Raw genomic sequence first — 16,201 nt, forward strand, 5'->3', positions numbered from 1 at the left:
TTATAAGTCACCGAGAAATCGAGAAATTCCACTTACCGTTTTTTTTTTTCAAATTCCGGGAGTTTATATTTACAGTCATCGATATTGAGGATTTATTTACTATTTTATGATTCCTTCATATGTAAAATCGAAGTAATCGTATTTCAGCCAAATATTTCAGTATAAGGTTACATGCATTCAAAGGAATTTCGGGTTAAAAAGGTCAGGGATTTTTCGGTGACTTTCATTCATTCAAATCATTCGTCTCATCAAAGGTATTTTTTGACCATCTGTTGAAAAAGAATTCTATATTTTACAGTAATTTTTCTTTGACACTAATATGTCAGAATTACCGAAGGCAAAAATTAAGGCAAAATATCATTTTGGTCACACTCGGTCACACTATGACATCTGACTCTCAAATAAGTTCACACAGAAATGAACATATTTGCTCTTTCATAAATTAATCTAAGGAATATATATACTTGTCAACATTTCCAAGTCCCCCTTTTTCAGTTTAGAAATTAAAAAAAAACACCTTTATATCATTTTATAAGTAGCTTAAAATGTGCTTGCAATTTACAATGCTTACCTGTCAAGGTAAAAATAATTGTAATCGAATGTGAAATTCCTCTACCGTGACAGTTTTTGTTGAAAAGCATGAACTGCGAGTTCCGTATGTTTTTCGGGTGTATTTTTCAAAACTTTTTTGTTTCCATGTGTTCTCTACCTTTAGTTGTTTAAGGAAAAAAATAAAGAAATTGAGTAAAATTTAACGCATGTCCGCACAAAAATGTGCAAAAGAAGTTGACATGGTCCAAGCTGGGTGTAGTTCACGAGAGGTTTGTTTTCTTGCAGTAAATGTGTTTATTTTGATTACAACTTTTAATAATACCGTCCGACGAAAGACCAACATAGCTAACTTGAATTCCTTACAATTATGAGAAGGCGCTAAATTTTTAACAGAGATTATAAAACCATCCTAGAGTTTATCAGGAAATTCACTGGAACCGGAACCGGAAGTGTAGACCTTCTTCCATAATCAAAATGTAGTGCAACGGCACATCAACGGGACTACTACATATAAATTATTCACTATTGTGGAAGGAACCTAACTGCATGTGCAATTACACATTGAAAATTCATGGAAGTCTCCCCAGTGACTAAACAGTTACGGGAAAAACTGGAGGCGTGGGAAATGTGTGTAAGGAGACGTTTTATACTGTAGGCTATGTATTGTCGACAAGGCACAGACAATTTTGTTTAGCCACCTTTTCATCCATTCCTGAACCCTAAAAAGCAAGTATGGAACATTTAGATAGACCGGAGAGTAAGATAGTTTTTCATCCCTGGTGACCAGATATTGCGGGCAAATTGTGTCTATTGCTAATCTACGAAAGCCCAGAAGGCTCATTCGAGATTAGAGTTTCGAAATACGAGATTCGAAATTCGAGTTTCGAGATTCAAGATCCAAACTAACTAATCAAAAGGCGGATTAATTAATAATCAATTCCAGTATTTAAAGCCTTAGAACAAGAAAGGTAATTGAAAACTTAATTTTTATGTTTCTCCTATTGGTAAACAGTGGTGTATATTCCCTTCTGCTAATGTGTAGGCTAATGTGAAGTCGCAGATTTCACCTAAAGCGCATCATTACCGAATTGCGGAAAGGAAAGGAGGGAGTCGCCCCCTCTCAATAGAGGGGGCGAGGGGGGGTTCGGAGGACCACTTTCTGCGATCTTGGAGACATCTATCATTGTCATTTTTCCAGTGAATATAATTATAAATCATTTAAGCATATATTTATGATACAGAAATTAAAATCTTCATGACCACTCTTAATAAAACTGAGAAATTTTAAAATCCTTACACATGCAGTGCTTGGAAATTATGGAAACTTCTTTACTGAATAATCTAAATATAATTTTTAAAATGTTTTATATTTGACTTCCTATACTAATCCAAACATATTTCCTAATTTCTATTCCCTGTCCTAATCGTAGACTCCTGTTGCTGTCATTTTTTTAATAGTCTGATATCGACTTCAAGGTATAACATTTCAATTTTACATTCAAACAGCTATAAAATCAAAAGTTTTGTATACTGTAAAAATTGGATAGGCATAAAAGTGTGGATTGCTAAAATACTTTAATTGCATTTGATGAAAAATGTTCTAGTAACTGGTAAATAAATAAGATTTATGATCAACTTTCCCCCATTTTTCAACCAAATACTTGTATAAATAAAAATTTTTTTTTGAACATTAAAGTCATATATGGCGTATTTTTGGTAAGATCAGTCTAACTAAAATTAAAAAAAAGATCTTTCTATTTGTTTTATTACTTTATATAAAGATAGGACTTTCCTGTGAATTACACAATTTAAATCAATCGCGTTTCATAGATATGTCATGTTCTAAATTTTGAATTTACCGGGTGGGAGTAAATACAAAATTTAGAACATTACTCCCACCCGGTAAATTCAAAATTTAGAACATGACAGATATTAGAAATTTAAAACAATAACCGATTTATTTACCGACTCCGCATTTAAATATCAGACACAGTTTAAAGTCAATTTAACTATAGAAACGTGGGGATATTCAAGTTCATAATCGGGGAAAATTTTAATTTGAACGTAAATAACAAATATCATGTTCATCTACACTCAATCTCGTAGTTTTATTTTTTTTTTTAGCTCAGATACGCCATATATAGCTTTAAGAAAATGATGTGTAGACTACAGCCTTTTTGCCTATATGGAATATTCATTGGGAAAGCGAACGCGATTTTTCTTTATCACTGCCACGATGTCTTTCAAAATTTCCTGTGTACACTAAAAAGGCATACATCAACTAAGTAATTTTAATACGTACTCCTTTAGGCTATGCGGTTTTTTTTTAAGTCCTAAAGGTGTAAAGAGGGTCCATTGTTTTGTTAAAATAATTATTTTTTTTATTATTAAATACTTTTAGTTCTTTTTTTTCTCTATGGCCATTACACCATGTATTGAAACTTGTGTATTGATTATATATCTTGCGAAACCCGAGCGGTTTCCTTATAAATAATTATCGAATATATAATTATTTTCCCCATTAATCGCAAGATTGACACTGAATATTGATAACCAAACTTTTGTCTACCGTTGTAATAAGATAAACAACATAGCCATAGGACCCTGGGCACGTGCCCCCCCCCCCCCACATTCCCCTTATATTTTTTTATCGATATAATATACTATAGAAAAATAGCAACTTTATACCTGTGTCCTTTCAAAAATAACGTCTAATAAATGTGATAACCCCCAGTTGTTAAAAACGTTGTTTTTTTTTTGTTTTTTTTTTTTTTGGGGGGGGGGGCTTTACAGTGAATTTTTTTATTATTTCCTACGGGCCTGAACAAAGAGAAATCATTATCTTTATTAAGCATGTATATTTCAGCCATCCCCACATTGGGGACTGTCTCTTGGTTTCACATACTTGGTTACTGGTCACTTTCTAATACCTTGTCACAAACTATATCCACTTTGAAACCCGTATTACTTATTATTTTAATCGCTAGTCACTTGTTTTATTGCACACTTAACTTTGAAACCCGTATTAGACACTGGTCACTTTCTAATACCTTGTCACAAACTACATCCACTTTGAAACCCGTATTACTATTTATCATTAATCGCTAGTCACTTGTTTAATTGCATACTAATAATTCTCATCGACTACAATTGCACACTAATAATTCTCATCGACTACAATACGTCCACGCCCCCCCCCCCCCTTTGCTCTTTGAATCCGATTAACAATATTATCATGACATCAAACCTGTGAACAAAATAGATAATATGATATAGATATTCTTGATATAAATCTATTATAATGTTTAAGAAGTTATACCATAACTTTAAGCATATTTTGCAGACCAAAAACCCAATATATTTTTCTAATTTCGTTCTGATATATATAACACTCTTTCTTGAATTGTAATATAATCAAATGACCTCTTAGGTTTGAATATATTCAACGATTTCTTGAAGGTCAAAACTTAGCAAAGGGGGTAATTGAATCTTAAACCGCCTTTTGATTGGTTAGTTTGGATCTTGAATCTCGAAACTCGAATTTCGAATCTTGTATTTCGAAACTCGAATCTCGAATGAGCCTTCTGGGCTTTCGTACTAATCAGATAACGTTATAAGTTATGATGATATCTAAATGAATAAGCATACAACTTACTTATTAAAATTCTTCTAACCAATCAGATGATGAAATGAAAATGAAAGCAAAAAAGTTTCATTTTCTTAGTTAAGTATGGGTTACAAATAATTCTGCACTGCTTAGAATTTGAGATAAGTTTCAGTAGGCGCTTGTTAATTTTACCGATACGGATTAAGTACTTCAACTCTGTTTAACGTGATGTACATATACCGTTTATGACTATAACACCGGATGCTGTGGATAACCATAAACATGATAATATTCCTGGAAGTAAGCCCTTCACTTAAAAGTTAAGAGTGTTTCTTCTTGAAATATAATCTAGCAAAAAAGGACGTAAATTAGCAGTTTTTTCTTCGGATTATTTTTAAGAACCTTTAAGTTAAGTACCTGTAGGTAACACATCAGGATAATTTACTGGAGACGAGGTTATGGAATATTAAGTGGACATGAAATCTAGATATACGTGAACGTTCAAATTGTTTCAAATGTGATGATTTATGGAGGGGATTCGCTTTTCAATTTGATTTGCTTTTTTCTCAATTCATAACTGCCAAGAAGATTGTTTCTAAACCGAAAACTTATGTAAATAAATAGGTGAAGAAATTCATCTGGAAAACAAGTACTGCAACAATTTTTCACATGCGTCATCTAACATTTTGAACATGCAAAGATGTAACAAATACAACTGTGTTTTAAAAAAAACCGGGCGGTAATCTGGCTCCCTTCAGAACATTATTATCTAAAACCTTGAAAAAAAAAAAAAAGCACATTTGGTGATTTTTATTTATTCATTAGTTGCTGAAAATAAATGTTACATATGAGCGATATGTCTAAATAATGCAGTGGAGTACTGAAAAATAACAAGGTGTGTGTGTGTGTGTGCGTGTGTGTGTGTGTGTGTGTGTGTGTGGAGATACTGAACAGGTACTCTGAAACAGAAATACATGTACTAAAAATACTTCTTCAATTAAATGATGCGAATTCATATGCTTCTGAAAATCAAAGGATGAATTCCAAATAGATGTTACTGACTCCATAATTTATCAATCTTTCCGTTGATTTTACTAATGGGTTCACTTTCTGACAAAATTTCTCATCAATTTTGTCCCCAATATCTTGTTTGGTATTTACCAACAGTATCCCCAGCAATGCTAGAAAATGTAGTTTTATATCAAAATAGCACAGTAAGAAACCTAATAGATTTTTTTTTTATTTGAGTGATTGAACATTTATTTGAAATCAGAAGACATATTCTTTTGTAAATACATGCAAAAAGGCTATGGAAATTGAAAATATTAATAAAATTGCATTAATGAAAAATATTTTTCAGGTACAATACAAGTATTTAGAATTATTGAGGGAATCTGTTTAATAGAATAGTTGTGGCATTAGACATATGAAATAAATTTACATATAGAAAATTAAATTACTTTAGCAGAGATTCTGTTTAAAAGCAAATTATATAATTAATCATTAGCTATTTTACATCGGTATATTCAGCCATAATACAGCAAACCACCTAAACTTACGTATACTCTAAGTGCACCATGTGATACAGAAGCATTCTTGAACAGAAGTGAATAATTCCTACATCCACCCAATTCACAACCTCTACAGACTGTAAGCAGCTTTGTAGTCAGCTATCATTCATTACTAGGCAACAAAACATATACAATAAAACAAACCATTTTAACAGAACTGATCCATTGTTATGAAATTTATTTTAAAGTGGTAAATATGAAGAATTTTTTAAAGATCAGAGAAACTTGGCAGACATGCTTATCATCATTGTTGCGATAAAAAAGCTTTCGGTTTCTTCATAAGAAATCTATGTTTGGTTACAGGAACAATTGGTCTGTTTTCCTTGTTGACCTTGACGTAGACAGTCTCCTGGTTACATGTTTCCTACAGTAAATAATTATGACATAAAGCTTTATGTCTTTGAGCAAGCGATAAAGCATTTCTGAATGCTGATTGGTAAAACATACAATTTCATTTTGACAAATAAAAGCAATATTGTTAAAGTTTACGGCAAAGCACTTCATTTTTCTAAACGGCATTGTCTAGTTGAAAAAAATTTTCAATTCATTTTATTGTAAAGACTCAACAGATAAATTATCTGCATATCATAATAACAGATTTTAAAAATATGAAAAGTGCACGTATTTTCAAACTTTAAAAGGGAAGTGTTTTCTCTCTTATGATGTGATAATAAATTATGTTTATTGTTTACATGCTGAAGGTGATTATCTTGAAAAAAATTAAAAAATCAAATCACTGGGATTATTCTACCTGCACTGTTTGCAGACACGTATGCTAAATACACCATAGATCAGTGGGTTGACGACAGAATTCAGAGGCAAAAGACCTTCCATGAATATTGCAACTGGTATGATTTCTGGTGTCCTTGGAATTTGTTCATATACAGAAAGTAAGTTGAAAATCATGTAGGGTGCCCAACAACATACAAATGCTGGAAAGAGACCACAGTCCAAAAACGATGATTTAATAAATGAAGTGATTTAATCAATAAAATCGTACGTAGAAATATTATTCAGGTCAATGGGATTCTTTTTAAAAAGCCTTTTAATTTGATCTTGCTGCAAATGTAAATTAATTAGAATGTAAAAGATCATCCATTCGATTTTAAGAGTTAAAGAGTGTCGTAATGGGAGCTTGCTAAACATATCATGCTTCTTCAAATTTTGGACATTTAGATGCAGAACAGAGAAAAAAACATCCTCGGAGGGGCAAAATGAATTTTTACCCAATGCAATGACAAAGGTCATTCGAATCGTCTTCATTTTGGCTTTGGATATCGACGAGTTTGAATCATCGTGCTCTGATCCAGAGGATGTACTACTTTGTCTTGAGGACAGTAGTTTTGAATGTTGCCTGCTTACAGAAGGTTTTTCTTTCATCTGATAACCTTTAAATCAAAATTTAATTAACAGTGGATTAATATCGTTGAAATTTACAACATAGATTAAAAAATCTAAGTTCAGTTGGAGTGTTGATGTTTTCAAAGTGCAATAATGATACATGTAATAAGAGGAATTCCAACAGAAAAATTTAGGAAGTTGGAATGTACTTCTGGCCCCGGGGCCATAAAACCTAGTTGAGTTCACTTTTGATCTCAGCCTCACTTTTCCACCATAAATTCCTTTGGTAAAAGTGAAATTTAGATCATAAGTGAGCTCGTCTAAGTTTTATGGCCCCGGAGCCTGATGTATTTTACTAGTACCTTCGTTTCTTGATGAGACTCTCCATATTATAACAGCTATCGTAGAGTAACACCCAACGATGATGATTGTAGGGATAACAAACACGAAGACAAAGATGACGGTGAAATAAATCTATAGAGATAAACATATTTACACTTTCACAAATATTTTACATATTGTATACTTTAATTTAATTAAAATATACCATGTGAAAAAATATTTTTAACATTAACAAATCAAACAATTTTTTGTAATTGTAATTGTATAATTGTGTATGATTCATTTGATTGATTGATTGTATGTTGTTTAACGTCCCGTTCGAGAATTTTTCACTCATATAGAGACGTCACTATATACCGGTGAAGGGCTTCAAATTTAGACCTTTACCCGGCACTCATAGCCATTGAGCAATGAGGGTTCTTTATCTTGCCAACGCCTACCGTGATACGGGGCTTCGGTTTTTAACGTCTCATCCGAAGGACCCGCAACTTTCATTTCAAAGTGCCAAGCGCCTGGCAAAGGAACAGTTGCTACTTATTTTTTTTTTATCGACTCAGGTCAGTCGCGGATGTGATTCGAACACACGATCTTCCGATCACGGAGCGAGCGCTCTACCGACTGAGCTACCGTGAAGGTTTATTGTTTATGAGTTACTGACTTTACAGGATTTGATAAAACAATTTTCAGTGATCTTCAACATTGACATATGATCTTTAGTCAAATAATGAAACATCGTAAATTCATGGGCAATAATATATTCAAGTTTCAATATATTCAAATCAAGGACTTTTGGTGCGAAAATGATTTCAATATTTCATTGACCTGGGCCTTCGAAAAAATAACGTTTGTTCAAGATCTGGATTACCATTACATGTATATGTAGCTCTTGAAAAAGATCCTACTGAATTTTGAATCAATTCCGATCAAAGAGATCTTAAGCTACAACTCATGATTTCAATATTTCAACGACCTATGACCGTGATATTTGAAACATTATTTTCATTCAAGATTTTGACACATCTTTTAAGCAAAGCATATTAAATCTATTGGTACCTATTCTAATCAATGTCAATTTTGCGACATTCAACCTGGCATGAACAATCAGCGTTCTAGAATGCAGTTCACTTTGGAATCGCTAATATTGAAGTACCAACTGCGTTCTAAAATTTGATTGCTGCAAAAACCTTATCATTTTCTTGTTAAGAAGTGGGGGAGGGGGGTGATACATGTATTTAATAATATTTTAGTAGTTCTAGTGAACATTTTAATTATATTTATTTCTCAAATATCTCTTTCATTTGAAACTGTATCGATGCATACAAATGAGACTCTTATCACTAGAATATCTTATAAAATTTCTTTTTTATTCCACATACCTTCATATCAGAATGATCCAGATCTACATAGCACTCCTGATATACCGCATCATATTTGAAAACAATAGGTCCTGTCACAGAGACAATGACTGCTGCCACCCAACAAAATATACATATTATTGTAGGGTTTCTCCCTGAAATTAATTAAAAGCCCCTTAGAACTAAATTTTATAAAGATAAAATTAATTACAAAATGTTTCAAACAAGATAAAATAATTGCACTGCTTTTGTATTCTCCTTATAATGTACGGACCGTTGAAGTTTGGTTGCTTGAAACGTATCTAAATGGTTAATACTCGATCTGTAGCTAAAAAAAATTGCCGATGTCGGATAAAGTAGAATTATTTCAAATTATCAGTTATAGAACTTTCCTTCACTTTCAATTTTTCAAAAGTGCCATAACAACAAAGAGTCACTCAATGTCCAATGCTCTACAGGTACTTACTTCTAATTGGTAAGCGCACCAGGTGAAAAAAGCAAATCTATTCTGGGTACAAGGTGTTCACTACTACTTAGCAGACCAACCAGGTGCCAGAAAACAATAGTTCCGAAATTTTTTGGCATTTACCTCTACTTGCGAGACTCCCCAAAGGTCTGATGAGGATGTGTAGACGATCGATACTCAGGGCTATCATGATCATGTTGGATCCATAAATTCCAATGTTCTGATATATAGATATATATATATATATATATATATATATATATATATATATATATATATATATATATATATATATATATATATATATAATTGATGTTTCCTTCCATAAAACTTTGCTATCTGAAGTATTTTTTTCATGTTTCCTTCCATAAAACATTGATATCAGAAGTATTTCTAAGAAAGTTCATGATTTAGTCATTTAAATTTTAGCAAATTAAAACATGTATAATGTATGTCAAACCTTCCAAAGAAGTACTGTTGAAATGTATTTTTTGGCGAGTATATCTCATACATCAAACATATTTAATATATGTTTGTTGTACATCGTAAGAAATTTGTACGAGAGTTACAATATGACGGAAAAGCAATTACTTTTTTTATCCATGCAACCATTTACATATAAGGCTCCATTACTCTAAGTCTTAAAAGATTAGATTTTTTGTACAAATCATAGTATTTGAAATAGTTTCCTCCGTAAGGAAGTTTTTATTATACAGAAGGAAGTTCTCATGCGTGCAATCTTTTTTTTTTGAACATTTCAAAATTCGTGGTTTATTGTTTTGGGAAGTTCAAATTTAATGACTTCTGATCTTACCGATAGAAACTCTTGTAATTTACACAGTGTGTTCCCACCATAGAAAATTCCATCATTCGAATGTACAGCAATTCGTGGAATCACAAAAAATATTCCACAGAGCAAATCTGGAACGACAACATATGCTCTGAACGTAACTTTTTTATTTTGTTTTTTAAAAGACTGGGAATATTTTGTCCAATTAGGCCTTTGTATAACTTTTATTTTGATAGTGTAAAACGAAGCGAAGCTACAATTATTCAGAATTTTAAATGACAGCAGGAATAGCTTATTATTGGATTTGAAAATTATCATTTGCCAAGACGGTAAAATATTTAAATAATGATAATTATAATAGTTTATAGTTAACTGTAATGAAAACTGAGACACTATGCACACTATAGTTTAATATAGTGACAACTTTGTCATTTTCATTGACTATAGTGATAACTTTGACATTTTGATAGACTATAGTGATAACTTTGACATTTTGATAGATTATAGTGATAACTTTGACATTTTGATTGGCTATAGTGATAACTTTGACACTTTGATTGACTATAGTGATAACTTTGACAGTTTGATTGGCTATAGTGATAACTCTGACACTTTGATTGACTATAGTGATAACTTTGACATTTTGATTGACTATACTGATAACTTTGACATCTTGATTGAGTATAGTGGTAACTTTGACATTTTGATAGACTATAGTGATAACTTTGACATTTTGATTGACTATAGTGATTACCTTGACACTTTGATTGACTATACTGATAACTTTGACATTTTGATAGACTATAGGGATAACTTTGACACTTTGATTGACTATAGGGATAACTTTGACATTTTGATTGACTATAGTGATAACTTTGACATTTTGATTGACTATAGTGATTACTTTGACATTTTGATTGACTATAGTGATAACTTTGACATTTTGATTGACTATAGTGATAACTTTGACATTTTGATTGACTATAGTGATAACTTTGACCTTTTGATAGACTATAGTGATAACTTTGACATTTTGATTGACTATAGTGATAACTTTGACATTTTGATTGACTATAGTGATAACTCTGACATTTTGATAGACTATAGTGATAACTTTGACACTTTGATTGACTATAGGGATAACTTTGACATTTTGATTGACTATAGTGATAACTTTGACATTTTGATAGACTATAGTGATAACTTTGACCTTTTGATAGACTATAGTGATAACTTTGACATTTTGATTGACTATAGTGATAACTTTGACATTTTGATTGACTATAGTGATAACTCTGACATTTTGATTGACTATAGTGATCACAAGGACACTGTTGTGATAACTTTGATAACTTTGATTTTATATTGTGAAATTTTAGAAATATCATGTTCTTTCAGTCATTGAAAAATATTAGGTTTCAAAATATCCTATACTAACATGATAATTTCAAATGAAAAGCATTGCATACAAAATGAATTAAATTCTCAGGCAGATTCAACAGATATATCTATGGTAAAAAAAATCTAGAAAACTTGATATAATATCTAAAATGTAAAATTAAATGATACTTCTATCGCAAAGTGATTTCCTGTCCTAATGACCTTGAAATTCTTGTTAACAATAGATGTAGGTCACTTTGAAACTTTGATTAATTAAACTGATACTTTTGATACTCTGATTTATTATAATGATAACTATCACACTCTGATTTTATTATTAAAGAGATAACTATTATACTACAGTAATAGTAAAATATGTGTATATATATTATGTATAAGATATAGTAAAGTGATGCCTTTGAAACTTTGATTGACTATAGTTAGCTATAGTAAATAGTAAACTTAGTTAACTGTTGTTTATAATAGTATTTTGTCAGGAGTTCACATAAACATTAAGTACATGTCATCAATTACGACATCTGAATACCAACGAGGATTAGAAAAATGTGCTATTTGTATAAGTTTGTCGATGTTTTGGATCATTTGGATCAATGGATTCGGGTTTAACACTCAGTTTAGCTTTAAAAAAAACTGTAGGAGATCAGATTTCGGAATTAATTTCACATTATTATTAAGTTTACCTGCCACAGCCAAGTTCTTGATGAAAAAATGCATCCTTGACTTCTGACCCTCAACGATGATAACTGTAAGAACTGTGATATTGCCAACCAAGAGGAAGAAACACCTCAAAGGTTAATCTGCTCTTTCTATATAAAATAGATAAAACAGATATCGTGACCATACAAAAGCTAAAAATATGAAAGATTCTTACACAAAAATACTTTATACATTATATCAGTGGGTGTGGGTGTGTGTTCTTTAACATCTAAAGCTTGTACTATTTCTTCGAGAGTGTCCAAAAACTTGAGACAGAATGACTTAGAAACTTACCATCAAACATATAATGATAGAAACTATTTAATAAAAAATCGAAAGAAGCAAATTACACGAATGTTCATTTTGTTCACGAAAAATGTAAAACATAACTGATTTTCAGTAAACAATGTTTTTATTCTATGTAATCTTTTGTCGGAAGGATATAGTGAGATATATGTTCTATAAGACCACAAGTTGTGCGGCGATATCCTCTACAAAATTTATAATATGTCAAGTTAAAATGTTACTGAATAAACAATATGTCGCAGCAACTTAAAAAAAAATACAACGTAAAATGATTTCGCATGTGTTTGAGAAAAGTACGTACAGAATTATGCTGTATCAGTTCATTTCACTCATTGTATTTGATTGTATTTCAGAAATACATTAGTTTTGCCAAACATACCTATCAAATATTTATTTATAAGATGAGCAGTAGGGGTTTTTTTTGTTCTTGTTTGAATCCCATATCTTTAGACAATGCAAACACATCATTATGGAAAGTTTCCAGATTTACATGTTAATCTTTGAGCTTATTTAAAAACGTTTAAAAGATATTTTACAACAGGTTTCTAACTATATTGTTGAGACATATAGTCCTATTTTGGTATAGAACCTTAGTTAAAATTAGTGAGATACTATGTAGCATACACTTATATTTCTACTATTTCAATTTACGTTTTTCCCATCTCGGAACAATTTGTGAAATATATATATATATATATATATATATATATATATATATATATATATATATATATATATATATATATATATATATATATATTATATATATATATATATATATATATATATATATATATATATATATATATATACCTCCGTCATGAACAGTTAAACGTGCAATAAATTGCATCTAATTGGTGTCAATTTTGTTTCAAATTACAATTTAAAATATCAGCGCTAATACAATCAATTTATTGCCAGCTGCTTATAATGTGAAATGTTCAACATCAATAAAATGTGTTACAAGTTTTAGAGAGGTTACTCAGACTAAAAATTGATAAATTGCAAAAAACATTTTAAAGATATACTTATATACTCAAAAACTGAAGAAAATATAAAGCAACACTTACTTTATAGGGATTATCATGTATGGGATAAGTTGCATTACCCTCCAGGTAATAATTGTAATACGTGTAATCCTCCATTACAATATTATTTTTATGATCTTCTTTAAACAGGGATTCTATATTTATGTTACATCACTCATGGAGCGAACACTTTTACATGCTTGGTGCAAGAACACGTGACCATGATCTGAACACACTAAAGTTATGGAGATCTATCCTTGCTATAATATGACAGTTTAATAAACTCAACACCTTTGTCGTCATTTAATAAAGTAATGAAACATCACAGTAAAACTCGGGACTTAAAGTGTTTTTTTTTTCTGCAATGTTTGCATATATGTAACTAAATTTCAGTGTATTTGTTTGATAAGATATGATTGTTTACTCACTTTGAGGAAATTATTATCCTTTTACTTCGAAGTTTTGCTGCAAACTGCAATTGTAATTATATACAGTATCTAATCATTAATAAGCATACATAAATTAGATATATTACATATTTATAAATATAGAGAAGAAATTCTAAAATTACAAAAATCAAATTTGGTATCGTAACACACACACACACACACACAGAGAGAGAGAGAGAGAGAGAAAGAGAGATTGTGGGTGTAGGTGTGTGGGTGTTTGTGTGTGGGTGTGGGTGTGAGTGAGAGAGATGTTGCTCTACACATGTAATTTTTATAAAACATTCCAAGGTTCAATCATATTTTTAAGAGTGTTCTAAGAAAAAATATTTGTAATAAGTATGTTGCTACTTAAACTTAAGTAGATCAGAAGATAATCCGACAGGGTTTTTTCTTCAAATTCTAAATCTCCAGGGTATACTTCTTAAAGTGTAACCGAATGATACATCTATAAGAAAAACATATGTCATTCATCGTTAAATTCATTGTAAAATTTTTAAGCGTACGGAGTATGAATAGTTTCAACTAAAGGAATTAAGCAGCTTCATCTTCGAAGGTATGTCGGTTGTAATACTACAGTTCCAACAGAAGAGTGGAGTGTCATGCCTCCTCCACATTCGATGATTTTTTAAACTCCTGATCAATGTTTTAAGCAATTCATAAAAGTACTTTAGATTACAAAAGAATATCTTCTTTTTGAGAAAAGGTTAATCACTTCTATAGCGTCAGCTGCTGTTATTGTTCTGTGCATGCTTGCATGCATGTATGTCTGTGTTTACATTACGTCATATTTTCAAAACATCAATTCAGATAACTACAATCGTTCTTAAAGAGGATCGATCGATAGAATAAAAACTCTGTTCTTCAGTGTTAAAAACAGAAAATACATATCTGTCTAATTTCTGAAAACACGTAAATTAAATCATGATCCATATTTGTGAAGGTGGATGATATTTTGTATGGATATTGTATAGATATCTTTACATTCAAACATTGTTTGATAATCGGATATTTTTTCCTGCATGCTAAAAGCTTTTTTTATGTCTAATCTTGTATCTCCTAGCTGATGATAAAACGCCATTGAATGGTGGTGGCTAATTTTGTCTGCAGGAGTTCTCGAAGATGGTTTGAACAGCCTTGATAAAACTTCACAGAAATGATACACGTTTTGGTGATGTAAAATTACGCGAAGTATCGCAAACTTTATGTAAACAAGTTCTAATTGTAACGGGGACATTTACAGATGTTCCCCAAACGCTCCAACTACTCCCTTTGGGGCCCCAAAAACATTCCCTATATGCTTAACCTTTAGTCTATAAGCATAACCTTTGTATTATAGACTTAAAGAACTTATTTTCAAAAGTATTTTTAAGAAATAACAATGCAAATTTAGCACAATGACTATAAGCAAATCAGATTTAAGTACACATGATTTCGAAAATTACCATTTACATATATAAAATCTGATAGAATGTCATAATAAAATTTTAAGTTTTTCAAAGAATTTCACTGAAAACATAGTTACAGCAACATGAATATTAAGCAATCAAAAATCAGCGCGGGTGCATGCATGTCCTCATATTCATTTCTAATGATTGAGTAATGTAGGAACTTATATTATTTACACATAATCTGAGTTTCATTTTCTTTCGTTAACAATTAAGAATGTTAGAAATACTAACAACCTTAGCCAATCAGATTTCAGCACACGTACTTGCAGGTATTTTGTCTAGATTTCTCACAAATATATTGTTATAGTGCCTTATAATAACATATGCCAATGTCTTAGATTTCAAAGAATTATACTGAATAGTAAGAGAGATACAACCTTTAAAGTGTTAGCCAATAAGATTTCAGCATACGCGAATGCATTGTTACAACGCACTTTGAAAAATCAACGCACTTTGAAAAATTTTTTCAAAGTGCGTTAATTTTGGGACCACGTTAACGCACTTTGAAAAATTTTACTTTTTTTTCAAAGTGCGTTAATATCGACCATATTAACGCACTTTGAAAAAAAAATGTGCACGGCTTGATCAATATTCTTGCAAATTTTAGGTATGATCAATAATTATTTGAAAATGGTTTAATACTTTTTCAGTGATGATGTCACTTCAGGATCTGAGATATAGACGTTTTAAAGATTTTTGGGGGTTGTTTTCTTCCCGACAGTTCTCGTAAATGTTATGAAAGGGAAATAGTTTTTTTTAGAAATGATTGCATAATTTCGTTCCTTTTTTATTTAATCCATTCTGTAATAAGTTCAGTGGATGAAGGAGTCGATATGTGACTTAAAGCAT

General features: G+C 31.0%; 1 protein-coding gene across 1 annotated transcript; it reads right to left on the reverse strand.

Annotated features, from left to right (window-relative positions):
• Positions 1–5,535: 5,535 nt before the first annotated feature.
• Positions 5,536–13,556, reverse strand: LOC133196271 (cardioacceleratory peptide receptor-like). The gene is made up of 9 exons (XM_061332192.1): positions 13,498–13,556; positions 12,106–12,231; positions 10,049–10,155; positions 9,358–9,454; positions 8,790–8,923; positions 7,434–7,545; positions 6,957–7,118; positions 6,482–6,662; positions 5,536–6,094 (listed from the first exon to the last, which is right to left on the reverse strand). The coding sequence occupies exons 2-9, from the start codon at positions 12,137–12,139 to the stop codon at positions 6,028–6,030; spliced, it is 894 nt and encodes a 297-aa protein (XP_061188176.1). The 5' UTR covers positions 12,140–12,231; positions 13,498–13,556; the 3' UTR covers positions 5,536–6,027.
• Positions 13,557–16,201: the final 2,645 nt, after the last annotated feature.

Source organism: Saccostrea echinata, unplaced genomic scaffold, assembly GCF_033153115.1.
Source record: "Saccostrea echinata isolate AGI-Se365-2 ecotype Australia unplaced genomic scaffold, CSIRO_AGI_Sech_v1 ptg000030l, whole genome shotgun sequence".
Lineage (NCBI taxonomy): Eukaryota > Metazoa > Mollusca > Bivalvia > Ostreida > Ostreidae > Saccostrea > Saccostrea echinata.

What these genes read in the sequence shown, in the direction of transcription:
- LOC133196271 (XM_061332192.1), bottom strand. Translation starts at nt 12,139, where the DNA reads ATGCATTTTTTCATCAAGAACTTGGCTGTGGCAG. An exon ending in CAAGAACTTGGCTGTGGCAG is followed by an intron (nt 10,156 to 12,105) that starts GTAAACTTAATA and finishes TTGTCGTTCCAG; the next exon opens with ATTTGCTCTGTGGAATATTT. An exon ending in GACCTTTGTCATTGCATTGG is followed by an intron (nt 6,663 to 6,956) that starts GTAAAAATTCAT and finishes GTCTCTTTCCAG; the next exon opens with CATTTGTATGTTGTTGGGCA.